The sequence below is a fragment of the Eriocheir sinensis genome, chromosome 69, assembly GCF_024679095.1.
Source record: "Eriocheir sinensis breed Jianghai 21 chromosome 69, ASM2467909v1, whole genome shotgun sequence".
Lineage (NCBI taxonomy): Eukaryota > Metazoa > Arthropoda > Malacostraca > Decapoda > Varunidae > Eriocheir > Eriocheir sinensis.
This window is the reverse complement of record NC_066577.1, coordinates 5,945,588-5,971,654: the sequence shown is the minus strand read 5'-3', so window position 1 is coordinate 5,971,654 and position 26,067 is coordinate 5,945,588. Positions and strand designations below refer to the sequence as shown.

The 26,067-nt window shown below is 43.5% G+C and overlaps 1 protein-coding gene across 3 annotated transcripts; it reads left to right on the top strand.

Annotated features, from left to right (window-relative positions):
- Positions 1–3,741: 3,741 nt before the first annotated feature.
- On the top strand, positions 3,742–25,252 carry LOC126988476 (nucleoside diphosphate kinase homolog 5-like). Of its 3 annotated transcripts, none has more exons than XR_007742042.1 (7): positions 3,742–3,910; positions 17,366–17,647; positions 18,979–19,105; positions 19,511–19,696; positions 20,447–20,544; positions 22,235–22,410; positions 22,493–25,252. XR_007742042.1 is itself a non-coding variant. In XM_050846604.1 (6 exons), exons 2-6 carry the CDS (start codon positions 17,540–17,542, stop codon positions 22,319–22,321), a joined length of 606 nt encoding a protein of 201 aa, XP_050702561.1. In that variant the 5' UTR covers positions 3,742–3,910; positions 17,366–17,539; the 3' UTR covers positions 22,322–25,252. The 3 variants fall into 3 exon arrangements, 1 of the variants encoding a protein (XP_050702561.1); XR_007742043.1 differs by lacking the exon at positions 3,742–3,910 and adding an exon at positions 17,128–17,247; XM_050846604.1 differs by having other exon boundaries at positions 22,235–25,252.
- Positions 25,253–26,067: the final 815 nt, after the last annotated feature.

Here is a 26,067-nt window from a genome sequence, read left to right as displayed (position 1 = left end):
AGTCAGGTATTAATGAGTGTTTATTTACGTTCATGGTATAGAGGAAAGGTCACACTACCACCAGGGTCACGAAACTACCCCTGGAAATACCCCTCAAAACTCCTACGAAAGCCTTGTCAAATGTGTGTTTCTAGGTTCACGGTACAGAGGAAGGGTCACACTACCACCAGGGTCACAAAACTATCCCTGGAAATGGCCACAACTCCTACGAAAGCCTTGTCAAATGTGTGTTTCTAGGTTCACGGTACAGAGGAAGGGTCACACTACCACCAGGGTCACGAAACTACCCCTGGAAATGCCCACAACTCCCACGAAAGCCTTGTCATATGCGTGTTTTTTAGGTTCAGGGTACAGAGGAAGGGTCACACTACCACCAGGGTCACGAAACTACCCCTGGAAATACTCCTCAAAACTCCTACGAAAGCCTTGTCAAATGTGTGTTTCTCAGTTCAGGGTACAGAGGAAGGGTCACTACCACCAGGGTCACAAACTCCCCTGAAATGCCAAAGCCTTGTCATATGCGTGTTTTTTAGGTTCAGGGTACAGAGGAAGGGTCACACTACCACCAGGGTAAAAAAAATCCCCCTGGAAATGCCCACAACTCCCACGAAAGCCTTGTCAAATGTGTTTTTCTAGGTTCACGGTACAGAGGAAGGCTCACACTACCACCAGGGTCACGAAACTACCCCTGAAAATACCCCTCAAAACTCCTACGAAAGCCTTGTCAAATGTGTGTTTCTAAGTTCACGGTACAGAGGAAGGGTCACACTACCACCAGGGTCACGAAACTACCCCTGGAAATACCCCTCAAAACTCCTACGAAAGCTTTGTCAAATGTGTGTTTCTAAGTTCACGGTACAGAGGAAGGGTCACACTACCACCAGGGTCACGAAACTACCCCTGGAAATACTCCTCAAAACTCCTACGAAAGCCTTGTCAAATGTGTGTTTCTAAGTTCAGGGTACAGAGGAAGGGTCACACTACCACCAGGGTCACAAAACTCCCCCTGGAAATGCCCACAACTCCCACGAAAGCCTTGTCAAATGTGTTTTTTTTTAAGTTCACGGTACAGAAGAAGGGTCACACTACCACCAGGGTCACGAAACTACCCCTGGAAATACCCCTCAAAACTCCTACGAAAGCCTTGTCAAATGTGTGTTTCTAAGTTCAGGGTACAGAGGAAGGGTCACACTACCACCAGGGTCAAAAAACTCCCCCTGGAAATGCCCACAACTCCCACGAAAGCCTTGTCATATGCGTGTTTTTTAGGTTCAGGGTACAGAGGAAGGGTCACACTACCACCAGGGTCAAAAAACTCCCCCTGGAAATGCCCACAACTCCCACGAAAGCCTTGTCAAATGTGTTTTTCTAGGTTCACGGTACAGAGGAAGGCTCACACTACCACCAGGGTCACGAAACTACCCCTGGAAATACCCCTCAAAACTCCTACGAAAGCCTTGTCAAATGTGTTTTTCTTAGTTCACGGTACAGAGGAAGGGTCACACTACCACCAGGGTCACGAAACTACCCCTGGAAATACCCCTCAAAACTCCTACGAAAGCTTTGTCAAATGTGTGTTTCTAAGTTCACGGTACAGAGGAAGGGTCACACTACAACCAGGGTCACGAAACTACCCCTGGAAATACCCCTCAAAACTCCTACGAAAGCCTTGTCAAATGTGTGTTTTTAGGTTCACGGTACAGAGGAAGGGTCACACTACCACCAGGGTCACAAAACTCCCCCTGGAAATGCCCACAACTCCCACGAAAGCCTTGTCATATGTGTGTTTCTTAGGTTCAGGGTCACAAAACTACCCCTGGAAATGCCCTTAACTCATACGAAAGCCTTGTCATATGTGTGTTTCTTAGGTTCAGGGTCACAAAACTACCCCTGGAAATGCCCTTCATAACTCCTACGAAAGCCTTGTCATATGTGTGTTTCTTAGGTTCAGGGTCACAAAACTACCCCTGGAAATGCCCTTCATAACTCCTACGAAAGCCTTGTCATATGTGTGTTTCTTAGGTTCAGGGTCACAAACTACCCTGAAATGCCCAACTCCCACGAAAGCCTTGTCATATGTGTGTTTCTTAGGTTCAGGGTCACAAACTAAAATGCCCTAAAGCCTTGTCATATGTGTGTTTCTTAGGTTCAGGGTCACAAAACTACCCCTGAAAATGCCCTTAACTCCTACGAAAGCCTTGTCATATGTGTGTTTCTAAGGTTCAGGGTCATAAAACTACCCCTGGAAATGCCCTTAACTCCTACGAAAGCCTTGTCATATGTGTGTTTCTTAGGTTCAGGGTCACAAAACTACCCCTGGAAATGCCCTTCATAACTCCTACGAAAGTCTTGTCATATGTCTCAAGTTCTTTCTCCCTCTCCCTCTTTCCTTGAGTTAGAGAAGGAAGGATGGAGGAGAATAATAATGTGTAGTGCCCGGGACAATGGAGGGAAGTGGAAGAAAGAATAACTTAAAATCGAGTATCAATTCAGAGATCAAAATTAGATCTTCCTCGGTATGCAGGAATCTAGACCTTCATGACTCCATTGCTAATCACCATCATTGAACATACATTAATAGGGCGGGAGGGTTGGGGTAATGCAACCTCTCAATGCCGCCAAAAATTAGGTTTAAACTTGCAGAAAGAAGTTCACGAACAGTTCTCGCGCCTCCCGCCTCAATATATGTTGACTGACTAATATTCCAGCAAATTCGCCATTTACCACATGCAGTACTCACCACATACTGCTATTTTTACATGTTAGCTTTCATTAGTTTTAATTTAAATAATAAATACAAAGTTATGATTGCAGGATTTTTTATTTTATTCGCTGTAATTCTAGATATTGGCGTTTGATTTACTCCGTCCGTCAAGCTGGTGAGATCTTGTTTTGGCTAAGCTTCCCTTCAAAGAACAGAAACCTCACAAAAGGGAGACTAAAGGAAAGGAAGGAAGGGAAGGGAGGGGAAGGGAAGGCAAGGGAGAGTAAGGAAAGTAAGGGAAGGGAAGGGAAGATAAAATGGAAACGAAGGAAAGGGAAGGGAAGGGAAGGTGAATGAAGGGAAGGGAAGGGAAGGAAGGGGAGTAAAGATGGAAAGAAAGCAAAGGCAAGCAAATGGAAAGGAAGGGAGGGGGAAGAAATTAGGTAAGGAAGGGAAGGAAAGGGAAGATGAAATGGAAGAGAAGGGAAGAAGAGAGAAGGTAGGGAAAGAAAGGGAAGGAAAAGGAGGAAAGGCAAGGAAAGGAAAAATGGAATGGAATGGAATGGAAGGGAAGGGAAGGGAAGGGAGGGGAAAGGATAGGATTGCAAGGGAAGGGAAGGGAAGGGAAGGGAAAGGAAGGGAAGGGAAGGGAAGGGAAAGGATTGCAAGGGAAGGGAAGGGAAAGGAAGGGAAAGGAAGGGAAGAGAAGAGAAGGAAGAGAGAGAGAGAGAGAGAGAGAGAGAGAGAGAGAGAGAGAGAGAGAGAGAGAGAGAGAGAGAGAGAGAGAAACAAACAAACATACACACACACACAAAAAAACTCCTCTAGAAATATCGTAGTACTCCTTAAAATCCTCTATCTTTGCCATTTTCTAGCTTTTGGAGGTACGAGAGGGGCGGAGGGGCAAGGAGGAGGTGAGGGAGAAGTGGAGGAAAGTAGAGGAAGGGATGGAGGAGGAGTGGAGGGGCCGGGAGGGGCTGTGTAGGGAAAAATGTGGAGGGATACTGCTCCCCCTTCCCCTCCTCCTCCATCTTCTATGAACCAAACGTAAACAAACCATCCTTGACCTTGATGTGGGCAGGCGTGCGTCTCTATATTGACCTTTTTTGACCTCTCTCCTGACCTTGCGGGCGTGATGGGGCGGCGAGGAGAGACCTGAAGGACCCGAGCACCCCCTGGCGGAAGGAGAAGGAGAGACAACACAAGGTAAGGGAGAAAAGGAGGAAAGAATGGAAGGAATTTGAGGAGTGGGGCAGAGGGAGAGGGAGGGGGATAGCGAGGAGGCGGGTCACGTATGCAAGTATTTCCCTTATTTAAACCTATTTCCTATCCTCTATGTGTTTGTTTGAGGTTATCAGAAGGTTAATCATGCATATTTTTTCCTTACATAACCTTGTCGTTGCCTGCCAGCGTTATTTTGGCATTAAACTTGAAATTATGTTATTTTTACGGGGTGACTAAAACTATTCAGCATCCATGAAGGTCACATCTCATTCTGACCTATTTCTTGCTGCTTATTTGCTTGTTTGAGGTCATATGAAGGTCAGTCATGCCTATTAGTACATTATATTACCTTGTCACTGCTTATATCATTGTTAATTAAGTATAAATTGAGATAAATGAAGGCTTTCTGGTTTATCTCAAGGGGTGACTAAACTATTGCTGCATCCATGAAGAAGGTCACATTTCTCTCATTCTGACCTATTTCTTGCTGTTTATTTGCTTGTTAGAGGTCAATACGGGATAATTATGCATATTAGTTCCTTATTGAACATTGCCATTGCCTATTTCATTGTTAATTATGTGTGAATACGGATTAAAGTTAGCTTGCTCGTTTATTTCAAGGGGAGACTACAGCATTGCGGTATCCTTGAAGAAGTCCATATTTTTTATAATTTTAACCTATTTCTTGTTGTTTATTTGCTTGTTTAAGGTCACTAGAAGATTGATTATGCATATTTATTCATCATTTAATCTTGTCATTCCTTATACTAATGTTATCTTGGCGTTAAACGTGATAAATGAGGGTGATGTCGTTTATTTCAAGGGGAGACTAAAGCATTGCGGTATCCTTGAAGAAGTCCATATTTTTATAATTTTAACCTATTTCTTGTTGTTTACTTTCTTGTTTAAGGTCACTAGAAGGTTGATTATGCATATCTATTCCTAATTTACCCTTGCCCTTGCCTGCACTAACGTTATATTGACGTTAAACGAGATAAATGAGTTTATTTAAAGGGGAGACTAAAGCATTGCGGTATCCTTGAAGAAGTCCATATTTTTATCATATTAACCTATTTCTTGTTGTTTACTTTCTTGTTTAAGGTCACTAGAAGGTTGATTATGCATATATATTCCTAATTTAGCCTTGCCCTAGCCTACACTAACGTTATATTGGCGTTTAACGAGATAAATGAGTTTTTTTTTTGTTTATTTTAAGGGGAGACTAAAGCATTGCGGTATCCTTGAAGAAGTCCATATTTTTATCATATTAACTTATTTCTTGTTGTTTATTTTCTTGTTTAAGGTCACTAGAAGATTGATTATGCATATTCATTCCTCATTTAGCCTTGCACTTCCCTACACTAATGTTATGTTGACGTTAAACGAGATAAATGAGGATGCTTTCGTTTATTTCAAGGGGAGACTAAAGCATTGCGGTATCCTTGAAGAAGTCCATATTTTTATCATATTAACCTATTTCTTGTTGTTTATTTTCTTGTTTAAGGTCACTAGAAGGTTGATTATGCATATCTATTCCTAATTTAGCCTTGCCCTTGCCTGCACTAACGGTATATTGACGTTAAACGAGATAAAAGAGTTTTTTTTTTGTTTATTTTAAGGGGAGACTAAAGCATTGCAGCATCCTTGAAGAAGTCCATATTTTTATCATATTAACTTATTTCTTGTTGTTTATTTTCTTGTTTAAGGTCACTAGAAGGTTGATTATGCATATTCATTCCTTATTTAGCCTTGCACTTCCCTACACTAATGTTATGTTGGCGTTAAACGAGATAAATGAGTTTTTTTTTATTTCAAGGGGTGACTAAAGCATTGCAGCATCCATGAAGAAGTCCAGATTTTTATCATTTTAATCTATTTCTTGCTGTTTATTTGCTTGTTTGAGGTCACTAGAAGGTTGATTATGCATATTTATTCATCATTTAATCTTGTCATTCCTTATACTAACGTTATCTTGGCGTTAAACGTGATAAATGAGGGTGATCTCGTTTATTTCAAGGGTGACTAAAGCATTGCAGCATCAATGAAGAAGTCCTCTCCCTCCTTTCCCTTCCCTTCCCTTTGCTTTCATTCCATTTTTGCTTCCCTTTCCTTCCCTTCTCTTCCCTATCCTTCCCTTCCCTTCCTTCCCTCCCTTTCCTTCCCTTAACTTCCTTTCTTACTTTCCATTCCCTTCCTTTTCCTTCCTTTCCCTTCCTTCCCTTCCATTTCCTTCTCTTCCATTTCATCTTCCCTTTCCTTCCCTTCCCTTCCTTCTCTTCCATTTCATCTTCCCTTTCCTTCCCTTCCCTTCCTTCTCTTCCATTTCATCTTCCCTTCCCTTCCCTTCCCTTCCTTCTCTTCCATTTCATCTTCCCTTTCCTTCCCTTCCCTTCCTTCTCTTCCATTTCATCTTCCCTTCCCTTCCCTTCCTTTCCTACCTTCCTTTCCTTTAGTTTCCCTTTCGTCGAGTTTCTGTTCTTTGAAGGGAAGATAAACAAAACAAAAGCTCACACCAGCCGGACGGACAGCGGGGAACAAATGCCAATATGTACCCCCACAGACACCAGAACGAGAAATCCATCAATTATAACTCTGTATTTATTATTGCCGCCGAGAGTAAAGGAAGCGAGTGTGTCGGGGTAGCGGTGTGTGGCGGGTACTGCATGTGGTGAATGGCGGGCTGGCTGGAATATTCCTCAGCAAAGGTATACTCAGGCGGGCGAGCTAATTTTTCCAACTATGGATTGTTATTTATTAAATATTTTTGGCGGCGTAGGGAGGTTTTTGTAACCTCTAGCCCTAATAAGTGACGATAAATGATCATATTACCGGTGATGAAGAGGTGAGTTCTTGCACAGCGCACACCGAGGATGCCAGAAAAGTATATCTTGGAATTGATGATGTCGATTATGGATTACTATCCTTAAAGAAATATTTCACAAGTCTTTCGTATGAGTTATGAAGGGCATTTCCAGGGATAGTTTTATTTTTACCCACCAGGGCCCGGATTCATCAATCTTACCAACCACGCCTCCGGTATCTCTCACATTTACCGGAGCGCTACCAGAGCTGTGGCATCTTTTAAACACGGCATTCATCAACGGTATGGTAACGCTCCGGTAATTCGCACCCTAGCAACGATTGGTTGGGCTGGATAGCCAATCACGTGCGACCTTTGATGCTGTATTTCAGCTTTCACGTGTCGTTTGTTTACTAATACGCAGACTTCAAAATCAAGACATGTGTATTGTACAGGCGTAAATACTGCCTTAAAACAAATAATTAGCGTGGTGATCCCTCAATTAGATGCGTTTTTTACGGATGAATGCCGTTACTTGTATATTTATCCTTGAAATAAAAATATACTCGCTTATGTAGCCTAGCAATATTCTGAACATTTTTGTGTGTCACCTTCATAGTTTTCCGTCGCCAACGCCAGCTGAGTGCCTCGCTATCACAAGATTGGGTATTATTCTAATGTTTGCCCATACTCACCCCTCACAACCAAAACTGGCTAGGGGGCCATTGTCATCATGCCTCACTGGTGCAGCCAAGCAATGGGTGTGGGCGTGGGAAGTTGTGGCTGCTGAGGTGAATGGTGTGATCGAGTGGCTTCGTGAGTAGTGTGGAGGAGGTCAGAGCAAAATTTTACGACATTAAACTCCACAGCAAGAATATTGGAGACTTGAGACGGGAGGTGACTGTCACAGACAGAACATTATTCCCTCTGCAGTGTTTTAACAAGTAGGGAAAAGTCATGTGGGTGGACAGTTCCACAGACTTACATACTATAGAGTGCGGCCTGCATGTGAAGCCGGTCTGAGGCCGTGCACGGGTCTGCCCAGTTCATCCCAAACCGACGACTTCACACACCTCACTCCCACCCCGTTTCCTAACCCCAACATTCATTTTTGAGAAAAGTGGAGACCACCATCATCTTCCTGAGAAAATTCTGCATCACACTAGCATAAAATTGTAACAATAATGTGTAAATACACATACGAAAATCAAAGTTAAATGAATAGGGAGTACACATTTTCTTGCATTTATTTATCTTCAACTCCTTCGTATTCAGCTGGTTTTCGTCACATCGCTTCTATAAGCCCAGATCCTAAATCTGCATGCTTTTCTGCTTCTGATGGTATAGGGCACGTTACGAGGTAAAAAATACACAGGCTTAAAATCCCCTCCGAACATGAGCCGCGGCAGTGTCTACCCACTTACCACGCCTGCGGTAACTCAGTTACGGGTGCTCGGAGCCGCGGTAACTTTTGGCCTTACCACAGCTCCGGTAAGTGGTTGATGAATGCAGATTTACCGGGTGGGCGGAGATACCGCGAGACTTACCAGACAGAGGTCCGGTAAATGGTTTGATGAATCCCGCCCCAGAACGAGAAATCCATCAATTATAACTTTGTATTTATTATTGCCGCCGAGACTAAAGGAAGCGAGTGTGTCGAGGTAGCGGTGTGTGGCGAGTACTGCATGTGGTGAGTGGCGGGCTGGATGGAATATTCCTCAGCAAAGGTATACTCAGGCGGGCGAAGCGATGTCTTTAAATTATTTTAGCATCCTATGCAAATGGTTATTTAACGTATTTTTGGCGGCGTAGGGAGGTTCTTGCAACCTCTAGCCTTAATATGTTACGACCAATGGTCCTAATTACGGTGATGAATAGATGACTTCCTGCCCAGCGTAGGGCTGGGCATGAACCGTCATTTTCGTATCCAGCAGTTCCGGTTCTGAAGGCTCTCGGAACCGTGGGAACCGCTTCCCACACTCTCTAATCCAATGCTCCTTACACGCACCCTCACGTCCGCTGGAGCCCTGCGCGCGGAGGCTGCTGGAACCACCGGAACGGTTCCGTGGCCTTGGAACCGGGTTCAGCTTCTCTGTACTCCTGGCCTAACCCCCCCCACCCCCCACCCTCGGCGCCGATGAGCGGTCCCGCGCCGCCTCCGGCCTCGCCCGCTCCCACCAGGGTAGCCCTATTTTTCACCACTCGGGGGCTGCCTTTTCCAATCTTCCTGTATTCTTGACTTATGCTCCACATTTTCCCATTCAAGTGTTGACATTTTTTTTAATATATAGGAACAAATGCAGACCACTAAGTGATCTTTGTTTTTAATGACTAAATTGTAAAAGGACTTGAAAAAAGTAGGTAAATATTTCCTTTAACAGTCAGGCATCAACTGAAAAAATAATATATATATATATATATATATATATATATATATATATATATATATATATATATATATATATATATATATATATATATATATATAAAACCAAGGGCGGCATACGCGAAAAATGACGAGCTGTATGGCAGCCTCTCAAAACAATGCCAGATCCTGCCTAAAAAGAATCGCTTCCATTCTGTTTTCAATCCTCATCACACTTCTCAGACAAAGCAGAAAACTCTTTGGTCGGAACCGGTTCCAAGATATGGGAACCGATTCCAGTAGTTGCGCAGCGGAACAGCTGGAACCAGTTCCGGAACCGATTTTTGCCCACCCCTAGCACAGCGCACACCGAGGATGCCAGAAAAGTATCATCTCGGAGTTGATGATGTCGATTGATTGATTGATAGTTTATTGTTGCAGGTAAACAACAATGGAAAGGGAGGAACATGCCATCCCAACCCCCAGGCAGGACAGAGTGTGATTATACAACTATTAATACATGTGTAGGTAGCACCAGGAAACTAAAGATACAATGGTAGGAAGGATTTTGGATTACCATCCTTTAAGAAAAAAAATGTTTCACTAGTCTTTCGTAGGAGTTATGAAGGGCATTTCCAGGGATAGGTTTTTTTACCCTGAACCTAAGAAACACACATTTGACAAGTCTTTAGTAGGGGTTTAGTGAGGGTTGTGGGCATTACCAGGGGTAGTTTTGTGACCCTGGTGGTAGTGTGACCCTTCCTCTGTACCGCGAACTTGAGAAACACAAATTTGACAAGGCTTTCGTGGGAGCTGTGGGCAATTCCAGGGGTAGTTTCGTGACCCTGGTGGTAGTGTGACCCTTCCTCTGTTCAATGAACCTAAGAAACACTCATTTTCCAAGACTTTCGTGGGAGTTGTGAGCATTTCCAGGGGTAGTTTCGTGACCCTGGTGGTTGTGTGACCCTTCCTATGTACCGTGAACCTAAGAAACACTCATTTTCCAAGGCTTTCGTGAGAGTTGTGGGCATTTCCAGGGGTAGTTTTGTGACCCTGGTGGTAGTGTGACCCTTCCTATGTACTGTGAACCTAAGAAACACTCATTTTCCAAGGCTTTTGTCAGAGTTGTGGGCATTTCCAGGGGTAGTTTTGTGACCCTGGTGGTAGTGTGACCCTTCCTATGTACCATGAACCTAAGAAACACTCATTTTCCAAGACTTTCGTGGGAGTTGTGAGCATTTCCACGGGTAGTTTCGTGACCCTGGTGGTAGTGTGACCCTTCCTCTGTACCATGAACCTAAGAAACACTCTTTTTCCAAGACTTTCGTGGGAGTTGTGAGCATTTCCACGGGTAGTTTCGTGACCCTGGTGGTAGTGTGACCCTTCCTATGTACCGTGAACCTAAGAAACACTCATTTTCCAAGGCTTTTGTCAGAGTTGTGGGCATTTCCAGGGGTAGTTTTGTGACCCTGGTGGTAGTGTGACCCTTCCTATGTACCGTGAACCTAAGAAACACTCATTTTCCAAGGCTTTCGTCAGAGTTGTGGGCATTTCCAGGGGTAGTTTTGTGACCCTGGTGGTAGTGTGGCCCTTCCTGCATATATATTCATTATTTAATCTTGCCATTGCTTATACTAACATTATCTTGGCGTTAAACGAGATAAAGAATTTTTTTTTCGTTTATTTTAAGGGGCGACTACGTTATTGCAGTATCCCTGAAGAAGTCCATATTTTTATCCTTTTAATCTATTTCTTGCTGTTTATTTGTTTGTTTGAGGTCACTAGAAGGTTTATTATGCATATTTATTCATTATTTAATCTTGCCATTCCTTATACTAATGTTATCTTGGCGTTAAACGTGATAAATGAGGGTTTTCCCGTTTATTGTAAGGGGTGACTAAAGCATTGCGGTATCCTTGAAGAAGTCCATATTTTTATCATTTTAATCTATTTCTTGCTGTTTATTTGTTTGTTTAAGGTCACTAGAAGGTTGATTATGCATATTCATTCATTATTTAATCTTGCCATTCCTTATACTAACGTTATCTTGGCGTTAAACGTGATAAATGAGGGTTTTCTCGTTTATTTCAAGGGGTGACAACGCTATTCCACCATCAATTAAAAAAAAGTCCATATTTTCCTATTTCTTGTTGTTTATTTACTTATTTAAGGTCACTAGAAGGTTGATTATGCATATTTATTCATTATTTAATCTTGCCATTCCTTATACTAACGTTATCTTGGCGTTAAACGAGATAAATGAGGGTGTTCTCGTTTATTTCAAGGGGTGACTAAGCTATTCCACCATCAATTAAAAAAAGTCCATATTTTCCTATTTCTTGTTGTTTATTTACTTATTTAAGGTCACTAGAAGGTTCATTATGCATATTTATTCATTATTTAATCTTGCTATTCCTTATATTAACGTTATCTTGGCGTTAAACGAGATAAATGAGGGTTTTCTCGTTTATTTCAAGGGTGACTACGCTATTCCACCATCAATAAAAACAGTCCATATTTTCCTATTTCTTGTTGTTTATTTACTTATTTAAGGTCACTAGAAGGTTGATTATGCATATTTATTCATTATTTAATCTTGCCATTCCTTATACTAACGTTATCTTAGCGTTAAACGAGATAAATGAGGGTTTTTACGCTATTCCACCATCAATAAAAACTCCATATTTTCCTATTTCTTGTTTATTTAATTATTTAAGGTCACTAGAAGGTTGATTATGCATATTTATTCATTATTTAATCTTGCTATTCCTTATATTAACGTTATCTTGGCGTTAAACGAGATAAATGAGGGTTTTCTCGTTTATTTCAAGGGTGACTACGCTATTCCACCATCAATAAAACCTCCATATTTTCCTATTTCTTGTTGTTTATTTACTTATTTAAGGTCACTAGAAGGTTGATTATGCATATCTATCCCTTATTTAGCCTTTTCTTGACATATACTAACGTTATCTTGGCGTTAAACGAGATAAATGAGGGTTTTCTCGTTTATTTCAAGGGGTGACTACGCCATGACGATATTCTTCAGCTGATCGATAATTTTCTTCTTTTCACTCATTTAAAGTCATTTCCTTGTGTTAATTATCTTTCAGGAGGTCATTAGTACGTCAGTCATGCAGACACGTCCTTGAGTTAGTGATTTCCAAGCCTATATTAGTGTTTATCAACCCTTACCCAGCTCTTGCACAGAATTCCCTTCCCTTCCCTTCCTCTCCCTCCCTTCCCTTCCCTTCCTTTCCCTTCCCTTCCTTTCCTTCCTTCCTTTCCTTTAGTCTCCCTTTCGTTGAGTTTCTGTTCTTTGAAGGGAAGATAAACAAAAAAGCTCACATCAGCCGGACGGACGACGGGGAACAAATGCCAATATGTACCCTCACAGACACCAGAACAAGAAATCCATCAATTATAACTCTGTATTTATTATTGCCGCCAAGACTAAAGGAAGCGAGTGTGTCGGGGTAGCGGTGTGTGGCGGGTACTGCATGTGGTGAATGGCGGGCTGGCTGGAATATTCCTCAGCAAAGGTATATTCTAGCGGGCGTTGTAGTATTCTAGACACTGAAAAGTGTTAGTATAATCTTATTAAATTTTGGCGGCGTAGGGAGGCTCTTATAACCTCCAGCCCTTATAAGAAATGACCGATGAATCCCAACGTCGAAAGATAAACGACTCTTTGAATAGTGCACACCGAAGATGCTGGAAACGTTACATCTCTGAATTGATAATGTCGATTTTGAACTACTTATGAAAAAAATATCTTGTCTTTCGTAGGAATTATGAAGGGCATTTCCAGGCATAGTTTTTTTTTAACCCTGAACCTAAGAAACACGCATTTGCCAAGGCTTTCGTGGGATTTGTGGGATTTCCAGGGGTAGTTTCGTGACCCTGGTGGTAGTGTGACCCTTCCTCTGTACCACGAACCTAAGAAACACACATTTGAGAAGGCTTTCGTTCGGGTTGTGGGCATTTCCAGGGGTAGTTTTGTGACCCTGGTGGTAGTGTGATCCTTCCTCTGTACCGCGAACCTAAGAAACACACATTTTACAAGGGTTTCGTAGGAGTTTTGAGGGGCATTTCCAGGGGTAGTTTCGTGACCCTGGTGGTAGTGTGACCCATCCTCTGTACCGTGAACGTAAAGAAACACACATTAGTACCTGAGAGAGAGAAACAAACAACAAAGAAAAACAACAACAACAACCTCCACTAAAATCATCGTAGTCTCCCTTAAAATCCTCCATCGTTGCCAGGCCAGGCGGAGGTGTGGGAGAGGTGGAGGAAAGTGGAGGGAGGGGTGGAGGAGGCGTGGAGGGAAAAATATGAAGGGAAATTCCTCCTCCTTGAGTTTGTGATTTCCCTTCCCTTCCTTTCCTTCCCTTCCCTTTCCTTCCCTTTCCTTCCTTCCCTTCCCTTTGCTTTCCTTCCATATTTACTTCCCTTCCCTTCCCTCCCTTCCCTTCCTTTCCTCTCCCTCCCTTACCTTCTCTTCCCTTTCCATCCCTTTCCTTCCCTTTCCTTTCCTTCCCTTCCCTTCCCTTCCCTCTCCTTTCCTTTCCTTCCCTTTCCTTCCCTTCCCTTACCTTCTCTTCCCTTCCCTTCCTTTCCTTCCCTTTCCTTTCCTTCCCTTCCCTTCCTTCCCTCCCTTTCCTTACCTTCCCTTTCCTTACATTCCCTTCCTTCCCTCCCTTTCCATCCCTTTCCTTCCCTTCCCTTTCCTTACATTCCCTTCCCTTCCCTTTCCTTTCCTTCCCTTCCCTTTCCTTCCCTTCCCTTCCCTTTCCTTTCCTTCCCTTCCCTTCCCTTCCCTTTCCTTCCCTTCCCTTCCCTTCCCTTCCCTTTCCTTTCCTTCCCTTCCCTTCCCTTCCCTTTCCTTCCCTTCCCTTTCCTCTCCCTCCCTTCCCTTCCCTTCCCTTTCCTTTGCTTTCATTCCAGCTATATTTCCCTTTCCTTCCCTTCCTTCCTTCCCTTTCCCTCCCTTTCCTTTCCTCTCCTTCCCTCCTCTCCTTCCTTCCTTTCCTTCCTTTCCTTTAGTCTCCCTTTCGTCGGGATTCTGCTCCTCCCGTTGAGTATAATTGTGTGACCCTGCCTCTGAACCACGCACTTAAAGGGGTAGTTTTGTGACCCTGGTGGTAGTGTGACCCTTCCTCTGTACCGTGAACCTAAGAAACACTCATTTGACAAGGCTTTCGTAGGAGTTTAGTAAAGCATTTCCAGGAGTAGTTTCGTGACCGTGGTGGTAGTGTGACCCTTCCTCTGTACCACGAACCTAAGAAACACATTTGAGAAGGCTTTCGTTGGGGTTGTGGGCATTTCCAGGGGTAGTTTTGTGACCCTGGTGGTAGTGTGACCCTTCCTCTGTACCACGAACCTAAGAAACACACATTTGAGAAGGCTTTCGTTGGGGTTGTGGGCATTTCCAGGGGTAGTTTTGTGACCCTGGTGGTAGTGTGACCCTTCCTCTGTACCACGAACCTTAGAAAACACACATTTGAGAAGGCTTTCGTTGGGGTTATGGGCATTTCTAGGGGTAATTTTGTGACCCTGGTGGTAGTGTGACCCTTCCTCTGTACCACGAACCTAAGAAACACATATTTGACAAGGCTTTCGTAGGAGTTTTGAAGGGCATTTCCAGGGGTAGTTTTGTGACCCTGGTGGTAGTGTGACCCTTCCTCTGTACCACGAACCTAAGAAACACATATTTGACAAGGCTTTCGTAGGAGTTTTGAAGGGCATTTCCAGGAGTAGTTTTGTGACCCTGGTGGTAGTGTGACCCTTCCCCTGTACCACGAACCTTAGAAAACACACATTTGAGAAGGGTTTCGTTGGGGTTCTGGGTATTTCCAGGGGTAGTTTTGTGACCCTGGTGGCAGTGTGACCCTTCCTCTGTACCACGAACCTTAGAAAACACACATTTGAGAAGGCTTTCGTTGGGGTTCTGGGTATTTCCAGGGGTAGTTTTGTGACCCTGGTGGTAGTGTGACCCTTCCTCTGTACCACGAACCTAAGAAACACATTTGAGAAGGCTTTCGTTGGGGTTGTGGGCATTTCCAGGGGTAGTTTTGTGACCCTGGTGGTAGTGTGACCCTTCCTCTGTACCACGAACCTTAGAAAACACACATTTGAGAAGGCTTTCGTTGGGGTTATGGGCATTTCTAGGGGTAATTTTGTGACCCTGGTGGTAGTGTGACCCTTCCTCTGTACCACGAACCTAAGAAACACATATTTGACAAGGCTTTCGTAGGAGTTTTGAAGGGCATTTCCAGGAGTAGTTTTGTGACCCTGGTGGTAGTGTGACCCTTCCTCTGTACCACGAACCTAAAAAACACTCATTTTCCAAGGCTTTCGTGGAAGTTGTGGGCATTTCTAGGGGTAATTTTGTGACCCTGGTGGTAGTGTGATCCTTCCTATGTACCACGAACCTAAGAAACACACATTTTCCAAGGCATTCGTAGGAGTTGTGGGCATTTCCAGGGGTAGTTTCGTGACCCTGGTGGTAGTGTGACCCTTTCTCTGTACCGCGAACCTAAGAAACACTCATTTGACAAGGCTTTCGTAGGAGTTTTGAGGGGCATTTCCAGGGGTAGTTTCGTGACCCTGGTGGTAGTGTGACCCTTCCTCTGTACCACGAACCTAATAGAGAGAGAGAGAGACGTTGCCATGGAAACCCTCAAAACAAACACACACAGAGAGAGAGAGAGAAGGGTGGGGAAGAAACAACGAAGGAAGGAAGAAAGAAAGAAAGAAAGAAAGAAAGAAAGAAATGAAGGAAGAATGTACACACGAACGAACAAACTCACAAGAAGATAAATATTTAAAAAAAAAAGTTCAATTCAAAGGTTAAGAGAGAGAGAGAGGAGGGGTCTTTCCTTTCTCTCCTTTCTTCTCTCCCTCATTTCAATTTTTCCCTTCCCTTCCTTTCCTTCCCTTCCCCTCCCTTCCCCTCCCTTCCCTTACCTTGCAGTCCTTTCCTTTCCCTTCCCTTCCCTTCCCTTACCTTGCAATCCTTTCCTTTCCCTTCCCTTCCCTTCCTTTGCAATCCTTTCCTTTCCCTTCCCTTCCCTTGCAATCCTTTCCTTTCCCTTCCCTTCCCTTCCCTTACCTTGCAATCCTTTCCTTTCCCTTCCCCTCCCTTCCCTTCCCTTCCCTTACCTTGCAATCCTTTCCTTTCCCTTCCCTTCCCTTCCCTTCCCTTCGCTTCCCTTGCAATCCTTTCCTTTCCCTTCCCTTCCCTTCCCTTCCCTTCGCTTCCCTTGCAATCCTTTCCTTTCCCTTCCCTTCCCTTACCTTACCTTGCAATCCTTTCCTTTCCCTTCCCTTCCCTTCCCTTACCTTGCAATCCCTTACTTTCCCTTCCCTTCCCTTCCCTTCCCTTGCAATCCTTTCCTTTCCCTTCCCTTCCCTTGCAATCCTTTCCTTTCCCTTCCCTTCCCTTCCTTTGCAATCCTTTCCTTTCCCTTCCCTTCCCTTCCCTTGCAATCCTCTCCCTTCCCTTCCCTTCCCTTACCTTGCAATCCCTTCCCTTCCCTTCCCTTCCCTTCCCTTCCCTTGCAATCCCTTCCCTTCCCTTCCCTTGCAATCCCTTCCCTTCCCTTCCCTTCCCTTCCCTTCCTTTGCAATCCTTTCCTTTGCCTTCCCTTCCCTTCCCTTGCAATCCCTTCCCTTCCCTTCCCTTCCCTTCCCTTGCAATCCCTTCCCTTCCCTTCCCTTGCAATCCCTTCCCTTCCCTTCCCTTCCCTTACCTTACCTTGCAATCCTTTCCTTTCCCTTCCCTTCCCTTCCCTTACCTTGCAATCCTTTCCTTTCCCTTCCCTTCCCTTCTCTCTCTCTCTCTCTCTCTCTCTCTCTCTCTCTCTCTCTCTCTCTCTCTCTCCCATCATTTCCACCCCTCCCACTACTACTACTACTACTACTACTATTTCTACTACTACAACTATTACTACTACTACTGGCAATAATATGAAGTTAGGTTGCCAGTTAGTGTATTGGTAATGATTTGATGTCAGTTATGTGATAGCTATCGTGACGTGAGGGCGTCTACTACTACTACTACTACTACTACTACTACTACTACTACTACTACTACTACTACTATTACTATTACTACTACTACTACTACTACTACTACTACTGGGCTTCAAGGTAGGCCTATATTGGTATCATCATTATTATTAGTAGTATTAGTAATAGTAGTCACCATAATGATAATAATAATAATAATAATAATAATGATATTAATAATAGTAATAATTCCCTACAGTCCGGATAATCGAAGCCACCAAGCCATACCCTACACCCAAGACACACCTCGAGACCGGATAATCGACAGATCCGGATAATCGACATCCCAATCATACGCCACAAACCTAGAAGAACCAACACACCGGATAATCGACAGACCTAGACAGCTGAGAGGGGGGTCCGGATAATCGCCATGGCGGACAAGATACAACGAACACTGGCACTCGTTAAACCGGACGCCATCGACAGGTGGAACGAGATAGAGAAAATTATAATGGATGAAGGATTCAGTATTGTTGACGTAAGTGAGAGAGAGAGAGAGAGAGAGAGAGAGAGAGAGAGAGAGAGAGAGAGAGAGAGAGAGAGAGAGAGAGAGAGGGAGTGTGTATGTCCAACTCCCTGATGCAAGAGTTAACCAGCATCTTCACTCTTTCATCCCTGTGCTGTCCAACTCCCTGATGCAAGAGTTAACCAGCATCTTCACTCTTTCATCCCTGTGCTGTCCAACTCCCTGATGCAAGAGTTAACCAGCATCTCCACTCTTTCATCCCTGTGCTGTCCAACTCCCTGATGCAAGAGTTAACCAGCATCTCCACTCTTTCATCCCTGTGCTGTCCAACTCCCTGATGCAAGAGTTAACCAGCATCTTCACTCTTTCATCCCTGTGCTGTCCAACTCCCTGATGCAAAAGTTAACCAGCATCACCACTCTTTCATCCCTGTGCTGTCCAACTCCCTGATGCAAAAGTTAACCAGCATCTTCACTCTTTCATCCCTGTGCTGTCCAACTCCCTGATGCAAGAGTTAACCAGCATCTTCACTCTTTCATCCCTGTGCTGTCCAACTCCCTGATGCAAGAGTTAACCAGCATCACCACTCTTTCATCCCTTTCACTGGTAAACTTATGAACAGCCTTCCTTCGTCTGTATATCCTCCTGCCTATGACTTGAACTCTTTCACGAGGGGAGTATCAGGAAATTGACCTCTCTTTTGACCCCTCCTCTGACCTTTTTTTGTATAGGGTCAGTGATTAGCGGGCTTTTTGTTGTTGTTTTTGTCATGTGTTTTTGCCCGTGAGTTGCATCCTTCACTGTAAAAATATTCGACCTACTTACCCTTCCCCTTCCCTCTCTCTCTCTCTCTCTCTCTCTCTCTCTCTCTCTCTCTCTCTCTCTCTCTCTGTTCCTTTTCTCCCTCCCTCCTCGTTTTTTTCTCTCCCTTTCTTCCTTCTTCCCTTTCTCTCCATTCTTTTTCTTCTCTCTACAGCCAGTTCAGGGGTGACTAAAGTTGGGGCCGTGTGTGCACTCTGGATGTGCATTCTCGCCTTCTTTCACAGCGCGTTCAGGCAAGCCACTGACGAAAAATATGTCTTTTTATTGTGCTATTGCGTGACTGTAATTCCAATGCCTACAAACGGCGGTGTGGGGTGTGAGGGAGGGCATGTTGAAGTGATTGATTTAAATTAGTCCGCCTTTCCTCGTTTTCTCTAAATCCCTGTTTCTACATTCTCTAGTTTGGCTCCAAGCAACGTCACGCATAAGCCACGCCTCGGCCGTGTCTCCTCCCACAAAACTGCGCATGGCTTGACTTGGTGCATATAGACTTGGCTAGCAACTGTGTCTCTCTCCTACAGCGTCGTCGCCTACAGCTGAGCCGGCAGGAGGCGGAAGAGTTTTACGCCGAGCACCACCACAAGCCTTTCTTTAGGGACCTGATCGCCTATATCACATCGGGGGAAGTCATGACGCTTATCCTGGCCCGTAAGTAACAGTAGTAGTAGTAGTAGTAGCAGTAGTAGAAGTAGTAGTAGTAGTAGTAATAATAGTAGTAGTAGTGGTAGTAGTTGTAGTAGTAGTTTAGTAGTAGTGGTGATGGTGGTGGTGGTGGAAATAGTAGTAGTAGTAGTAGTAGTAGTAGTAGTAGTAGTAGTAGTAGTAGTAGTAGTTTTCTCTTTTCCTCACATTTCCAATCTTATTTTTCCTTTCTCCTTCTCCTTCATTTTCGTCTCTTCCTTCCTTCATTCACCTCTTCCTCTTCTTTCTCTAACCTAACACTATCTGGGCCTCGCTTAGAGTATGCAAAACCGTGCCAACCCAGAACCATACATAACCATAGTCACACTCCTCCTCCTTCTCCTCCTCCTCACTCTCCATCACCCCCATCAGGAGAGGACGCCGTGGCCCACTGGCGGCGTCTTCTGGGACCAACGCACGTGGGCAGAGCGCGCGAGGAAGCACCTGGGAGCATTCGAGCTGTCTTCGGCAACGGCGCGGTACCCAGTCAAAATGCGGCTCATGGTTCTGACTCGCTGACCTCCGCGGCGAGAGAGATCAAGTTCTTCTTCCCTGACTGTGAGTTCGAGAGAGAGAGAGAGAGAGAGAGAGAGAGAGAGAGAGAGAGAGAGAGAGAGAGAGAGAGAGAGAGGAGGAAGGAAAAGGAGAGAGAGAGAGAGAGAGAGAGAGAGAGAGAGAGAGAGAGAGAGAGAGAGAGAGAGAGAGAGAGAGAGAGAGAGAGAGAGAGAGGTAACAAAGAAGAGAATCAAAATAAAAAAGGAAGAAAGGGAGAGAAAAAAACGGGGAGGGAGGGAGAAAAGGAACAGAGAGAGAGAGAGAGAGAGAGAGAGAGAGAGAGAGAGAGAGAGAGAGAGAGAGAGAGAGTTAATACTAAATCAATTCATTGATTCAATTAATTTTTCCTTGCTAGATTTTCTTCCATTGATCAGAGAGAGAGAGAGAGAGAGAGAGAGAGAGAGAGAGAGAGAGAGAGAGAGAGAGTAGAATTATATAGTAAAAAATAAGTTACCATCAATATATATGAAAAGGAATCAGAAAGGAAAGAAAGGAAGGAAGGAAGGAAGGAAGGAGGTGAAGGACGGAAGGAAGGAGGGAAGGAAGGAAGGAAGGAGAAGAAGAAGAGAGTTACCCATTCCTTACCTATTCCCTTCCCTTCCCTTCCCTTCCTTCCCTTCCCTTCCCTTCCCTTCTATGCCTTCCCCTCACTTAACCTTCTTCCTCTATTTCCTCTCCTTTCCTTCCTCTTCCTTTCCCCCTTCTCCTCCTCCTCCTCCTCCTCACTCCTCTCTCTCTTTCTCCTCCTCTTAGTGACCCTGGAGCCGGTGTTGACAGGGGAGGGTGCCAAGGAATACCTCAGCCATGCAGTGTCCCCAACCCTTGTCAAGGCTCTCACTGAACTCTGCAAGGTAAGGGAAGGGAAGGGAAGGGAAGGGAAGGGAAGGGAAGGGAAGGGAGGGGAAGCGAAGGGAAGGGAAGTGAAGATAAGGGAAGGGAAGGGAAGGGAAGGGACGGGAAGGAAAGGGAAGAGGGGAAGAGGGGAGGGTTATGAGAGAGAGAGAGAGAGAGAGAGAGAGAGAGAGACCAACCTCCAACCTCCTCAACAGTATTACCAACTCCACAACCTCACCTAACCTCCCTCTCCCCCTTCAAACCTCCTCAAAACAGTATTACCAACTCCACAACCTCCCTTCAAACCTCCTCAAAACAGTATTACCAACTCCACAACCTCACCTAACCCCCTCTCCTTCAAACCTCCTCAAAACAGTATTACCAACTCCACAACCTCACTTAACCCCCTCTCCTTCAAACCTCCTCAAAACAGTATTACCAACTCCACAACCTCACCTAACCTCCCTCTCTCCCTTCAAACCTCCTCAAAACAGTATTACCAACTCCACAACCTCACTTAACCCCCCTCTCCCCTTCAAACCTCCTCAAAACAGTATTACCAACTCCACAACCTCACCTAACCCCCCCTCTCCCCTTCAAACCTCCTCAAAACAGTATTACCAACTCCACAACCTCACCTAACCCCCCTCTCCCCGTCAAACCTCCTCAAAACAGTGTTACCAACTCCAAAACCTCACCTAACCCCTCTCCCTTCAAACCTCCTCAAAACAGTTTTACCAACTCCATAACCTCACCTAACCCCTCCCCTTCAAACCTCCTCAAAACAGTATTACCAACTCCACAACCTCACCTAACCCCCCCTCTCCCCTTCAAACCTCCTCAAAACAGTATTACCAACTCCACAACCTCACCTAACCTCCCTCTCTCCCTTCAAACCTCCTCAAAACCGAATTCCCACCTCCACAACCCCACCTACCCTCCCGCTCCGCATCAATCCTCCTCAACACTATTACCAACTCCACAACCTCAACTAACCTCCCTCTCTCCCTTCAAACCTCCTCAAAACAGTATTACGAACTCCACAACCTCACCTAACCTCCCTCTCTCCCTTCAAACCTCCTCAAAACAGCATTACCAACTCCACAACCTCACCTAACCTCCCTCTCCCCTTCAAACCTCCTCAAAACAGTATTACCAACTCCACAACCTCACCTATCCCCCCCTCTCCCCTTCAAACCTCCTCAAAACAGTATTACCAACTCCACAACCTCACCTAACCCCCCCTCTCCCCTTCAAACCTCCTCCCCTCAAACCTCCTCAAAACAGTATTACCAACTCCACAACCTCACCTATCCCCCCATCTGACCTTCAAACCTCCTCAAAACAGTATTACCAACTCCACAACCTCACCTAACCCCCCTCTCCCCTTCAAACCTCCTCAAAACAGTATTACCAACTCCACAACCTCACCTATCCCCCCTCTTCCCTTCAAACCTCCTCAAAACAGTATTACCAACTCCACAACCTCACCTAACCCCCCCTCTCCCCTTCAAACCTCCTCAAAACAGTATTACCAACTCCACAACCTCACCTAACCTCCCTCCCCCCCTTCAAACCTCCTCAAAACAGTATTACCAACTCCACAACCTCACCTAACCTCCCTCCCCCCCTTCAAACCTCCTCAAAACAGTATTACCAACTCCACAACCTCACCTAACCTCCCTCTCCCCCTTCCCCCCCTGTGAGGTTCGACCCGAGGACCCGATCGTTTGGTTGGCTGACTGGCTGCTCGTCAACAACCCCAACAAACCTCACGTGGGCGACGACGAGTGAGCTGGCAACACTGGCGGGACTCACACATCTGGCAACTCTGAGAAGACACGCCTGGCAAAACTGGGGGAGATTTGGCAACATTGCATAAGGTTGGAAGTAGATTTGGCGACGTTTTTTAAGGCGTAGAACTGAATTGGCAACATTGGGTAAGATTTGGTAACATTGCATAAGGTTGGAAGTAGATTTGGCGACGTTGTGCAAGGCTTAGAACTGAATTGGCAACATTGGGTAAGATTTGGCAACAGTGCTTAAGGTTAGAAGTAAATTTGGCAACATTGTGTATTGCATGGAAATGAATTGTCAACACTGGAAAAGATTTGGCACCATTGCATAAGAAACTGAATTGGCAACGCTGGGTAGAATTTGGCAACAGTGCGTAAAGTTGGAAGTAGATTTGGCAACGTTGTGTAAGGCATAGAACTGAATTGGCAACATTGGGTAAAACTTGGCAACATTGCGTAAGGTTAGAAGTAAATTTGGCACCATTGTATAAGGTATGGAACTGGCTGGCAACACTGGTGAAGATTTAACAGCATTGTCTAAGGTTTGAATTTAGATTTGGCAACATTGCATGAGGTATGGAATTGAATTGGCAGCACTGAGTAAAATTTGGCACTATTGGGTAAGGCTCAGAGGTAGATTTGGCACACTGGGTAAGACTTGGCAACATGGCGCAACGTTCAGAGTAGATATGGCAACACTGGAAAAGTTCAGATTAGGCAACATAACGTAAGGTTTGAACTAGATTTGGCACCATTGCATAAGGGACTTGGCAACGATGTGCTATATGTTGTTAATAACGTCAAGAGTCTATTTACGTGAGGGTGATGTGGCAACAGTGTTTGTGTCGTGGTGGTGACGTCACGAGGACTGTTGGCAACACTGTAATTGCTGTGAGCGACGAAAGAAAGAAATGTGGCAATGTTGCTGATTTCTTTCATTTTTTATTTGTTACCGACGAAGAGATTTGGCAACATTGTTTTTTGTGATAACGTTAAAAAGAGGTATATTTGGCAACAGTGTCTTTGGTAGTGACGTTTAAGAGAGGTTTATATATATGGCAACATTGTTTTTGACAGATATGGCAACGTTGTTTTTTTGGTAGATTTTGGCAACATTTTTTTTTTTTACTGAGATTTAACAACATTGTTTTTTGACAGAGATTTGGCACCATTGTTTTTCTACTGAGATTTGGCAACATTCTTTTGACAGATTTGGCACCATTGTTTTTTGACAGAGATTTGACAGAGTTGTTTTTTGATAGATTTGGAACCATTTTTATTTGACAGAGATTTGACAACATTGTTTTTGATAGATTTGGCAACATTGTTTTTTGACAGATTTGGCAACATTGTTTTTTGACAGATTTGGCACCATTCTTTTTTGAGAAATTTGACAACATTATTTTTTTGACAGATTTGGCACCATTCTTTTTTGACAGAGATTTGTCAACATTGTTTTTTATAGATTTGGCACCATTGTTATTTGACAAAGATTTGACAACGTTGTTTTTGATAGATTTGGCACCATTCTTTTTTGACAGAGATTTGGCAACATTGTTTTTGATAGATTTGGCACCATTGTTTATTGACAGAGATTTGGCAACATTTTTTTGACAGATTTGGCACCACTTTTTTTGGACAGATTTGACAACATCGTTTTTTTGACAGATTTGGCAACATTGCTTTTCGTTATGACGTTAAGGAATTTTTTTCCATATTTGGCAACATTGTTTTTGACAGAGATTTGGCACCATTATTTTTTTTGACAGAAATTTGGCAATATTGTTTTTTATGACGTTTAAGAGAAGTTTTTATATATTGCAACGTTATTTTTCGACAGAGATATGGCAACACTGCTTTCCTTGATTATTTTTGTATTTTCAGTTGGTAACACTGTTCTATTTTATGTTAGGGTGGCACCAGTTATTATTTTTAGATGGCAACACTGTTTTCCTTCTTATTTAGACACACTTACTTTTTTTTATATGGCAACAGTGTTTTCTTTTTGTACTTAGTTGGCAACACTAAATTCATAGATGGTAACACTGTTTTTCTTCTTCTTATGTTTAGTTGGCAACACTGTTATTCTCCTTTGTAGATGGCAACACTGTTTTCATTTAAAGTTAGATTATTTTTTTTATATATTTTTCAAGATGGTAACACTGTTTTAATATGTTTAGCTGACAACACTTACTTTGTATTTCTTTTCGATGGCAACACTGTTTTTCTTATTTTTTTATCTTACTTCTTGTTTTTCATAATTTTTTTTTTAGATGGTAACACTTGTTTTATGTATGTGTATTAAGCTGGCAACACTTATAAAACTTGCCAATGTACACACTCTCTCTCTCTCTCTCTCTCTCTCTCTCTCTCTCTCTCTCTCTCTCTCTCTCTCTCTCTCTCTCTCTCTTTGTCTCTCTCTCTCTCTCTCTCTCTCTCTCTCTCTCTCTCTCTCTCTCTCTCTCTCTCTCTCTCTCTCTCTCTCTCTCTCTCTCTCTCTCTCTCTCTCTCTCTCTCTCTCTCTCTCTCTCTCTCTCTCTCTCTCTCACCGCGGCCTTCAAAAACACAAAAAACAGGTCACAAATTGCCTATATATTTTAGACCTAAGGAAATATTGGATTCAAAAGTTGTGAAGTATAGCTAAATAGTTTCTTTCTTTCTTTCTTTCTTTCTTAATATGATAAGGGAAAGTATGTTATTAGAGAGAGCGTGATAGAGTGTCTGTGATTTGAAGAAGAAGAAGAAGAAGAAGAAGAAGAAGAAGAAGAAGAAGAATATATATTTGAATAAAGAACAGAATATACAAAAACAAATAATTAGTGTGATAAATATATATAAAATTAGTTAGTAAGAATTTTAATGTATGTATGTATGTATGTATGTATGTATGTATATGGATTTAGCGTCACAAATATACATGAAAGAACTATGTATCATTATTATTATTATTATTATTATTATTATTATTATTATTATTATTATTATTATTATTATCATTTAACGTCTATCCGTCCTAGAGTTATAATGTATTCACAAATAAATTAGAAGAATTATTAATGGGTTGTTATTACCACTACTACTACTACTACTACTACTACTACTACTACTACTACTACTACTACTACTACTACTACTATTAACTACACCATATGTTCTCGTTCCCGCGTTTTTTGAGGTCACGTGGTTTTGTTTACATTCCACGTCAAGTCTCGTGTCCCGTTGCAAAGGCTGAAAATACATATATACAATACATAACACTATACAATGCTTATATTCACGCCATTTTGTGTATATTAAGGAAAAAAGGGATAAAAGTGAGTGAAAGTTTAGCCATGGCGCGGAGGAAGGGAGAATTAGACAGGTTTGGTGAGCTGGTTGTCAATGGATGTTTGTGGTTGTTTGTGTGGTGGATGTTGTGGGTTTGTTCTGGTTGTATGGTTGCTGTGGTTAGGTTTTATGGTATTGCCGGATTATTGAAATTGCCGCGTGGAGGTTAAGTACAGGCCCCTGGAAGACTCGGAGGGTATCACCGCGGTATTAAATCAAAGGCTGATGTATATCCCTTTTCCTGTATATGAGATTTCATTTTATTTATGTATCAGTCGTTTGGTAAAGTTTTATAATATTTTAGGTACATTTGGTTCGCGTTGAGAAGCTTATTTGAGAAAGGAGTGGCCACGTCCCTCCGCCATGTTTGTGGTGGCGTTTTTTACTTTGGATCATAATTACCTACCATGAAAACCC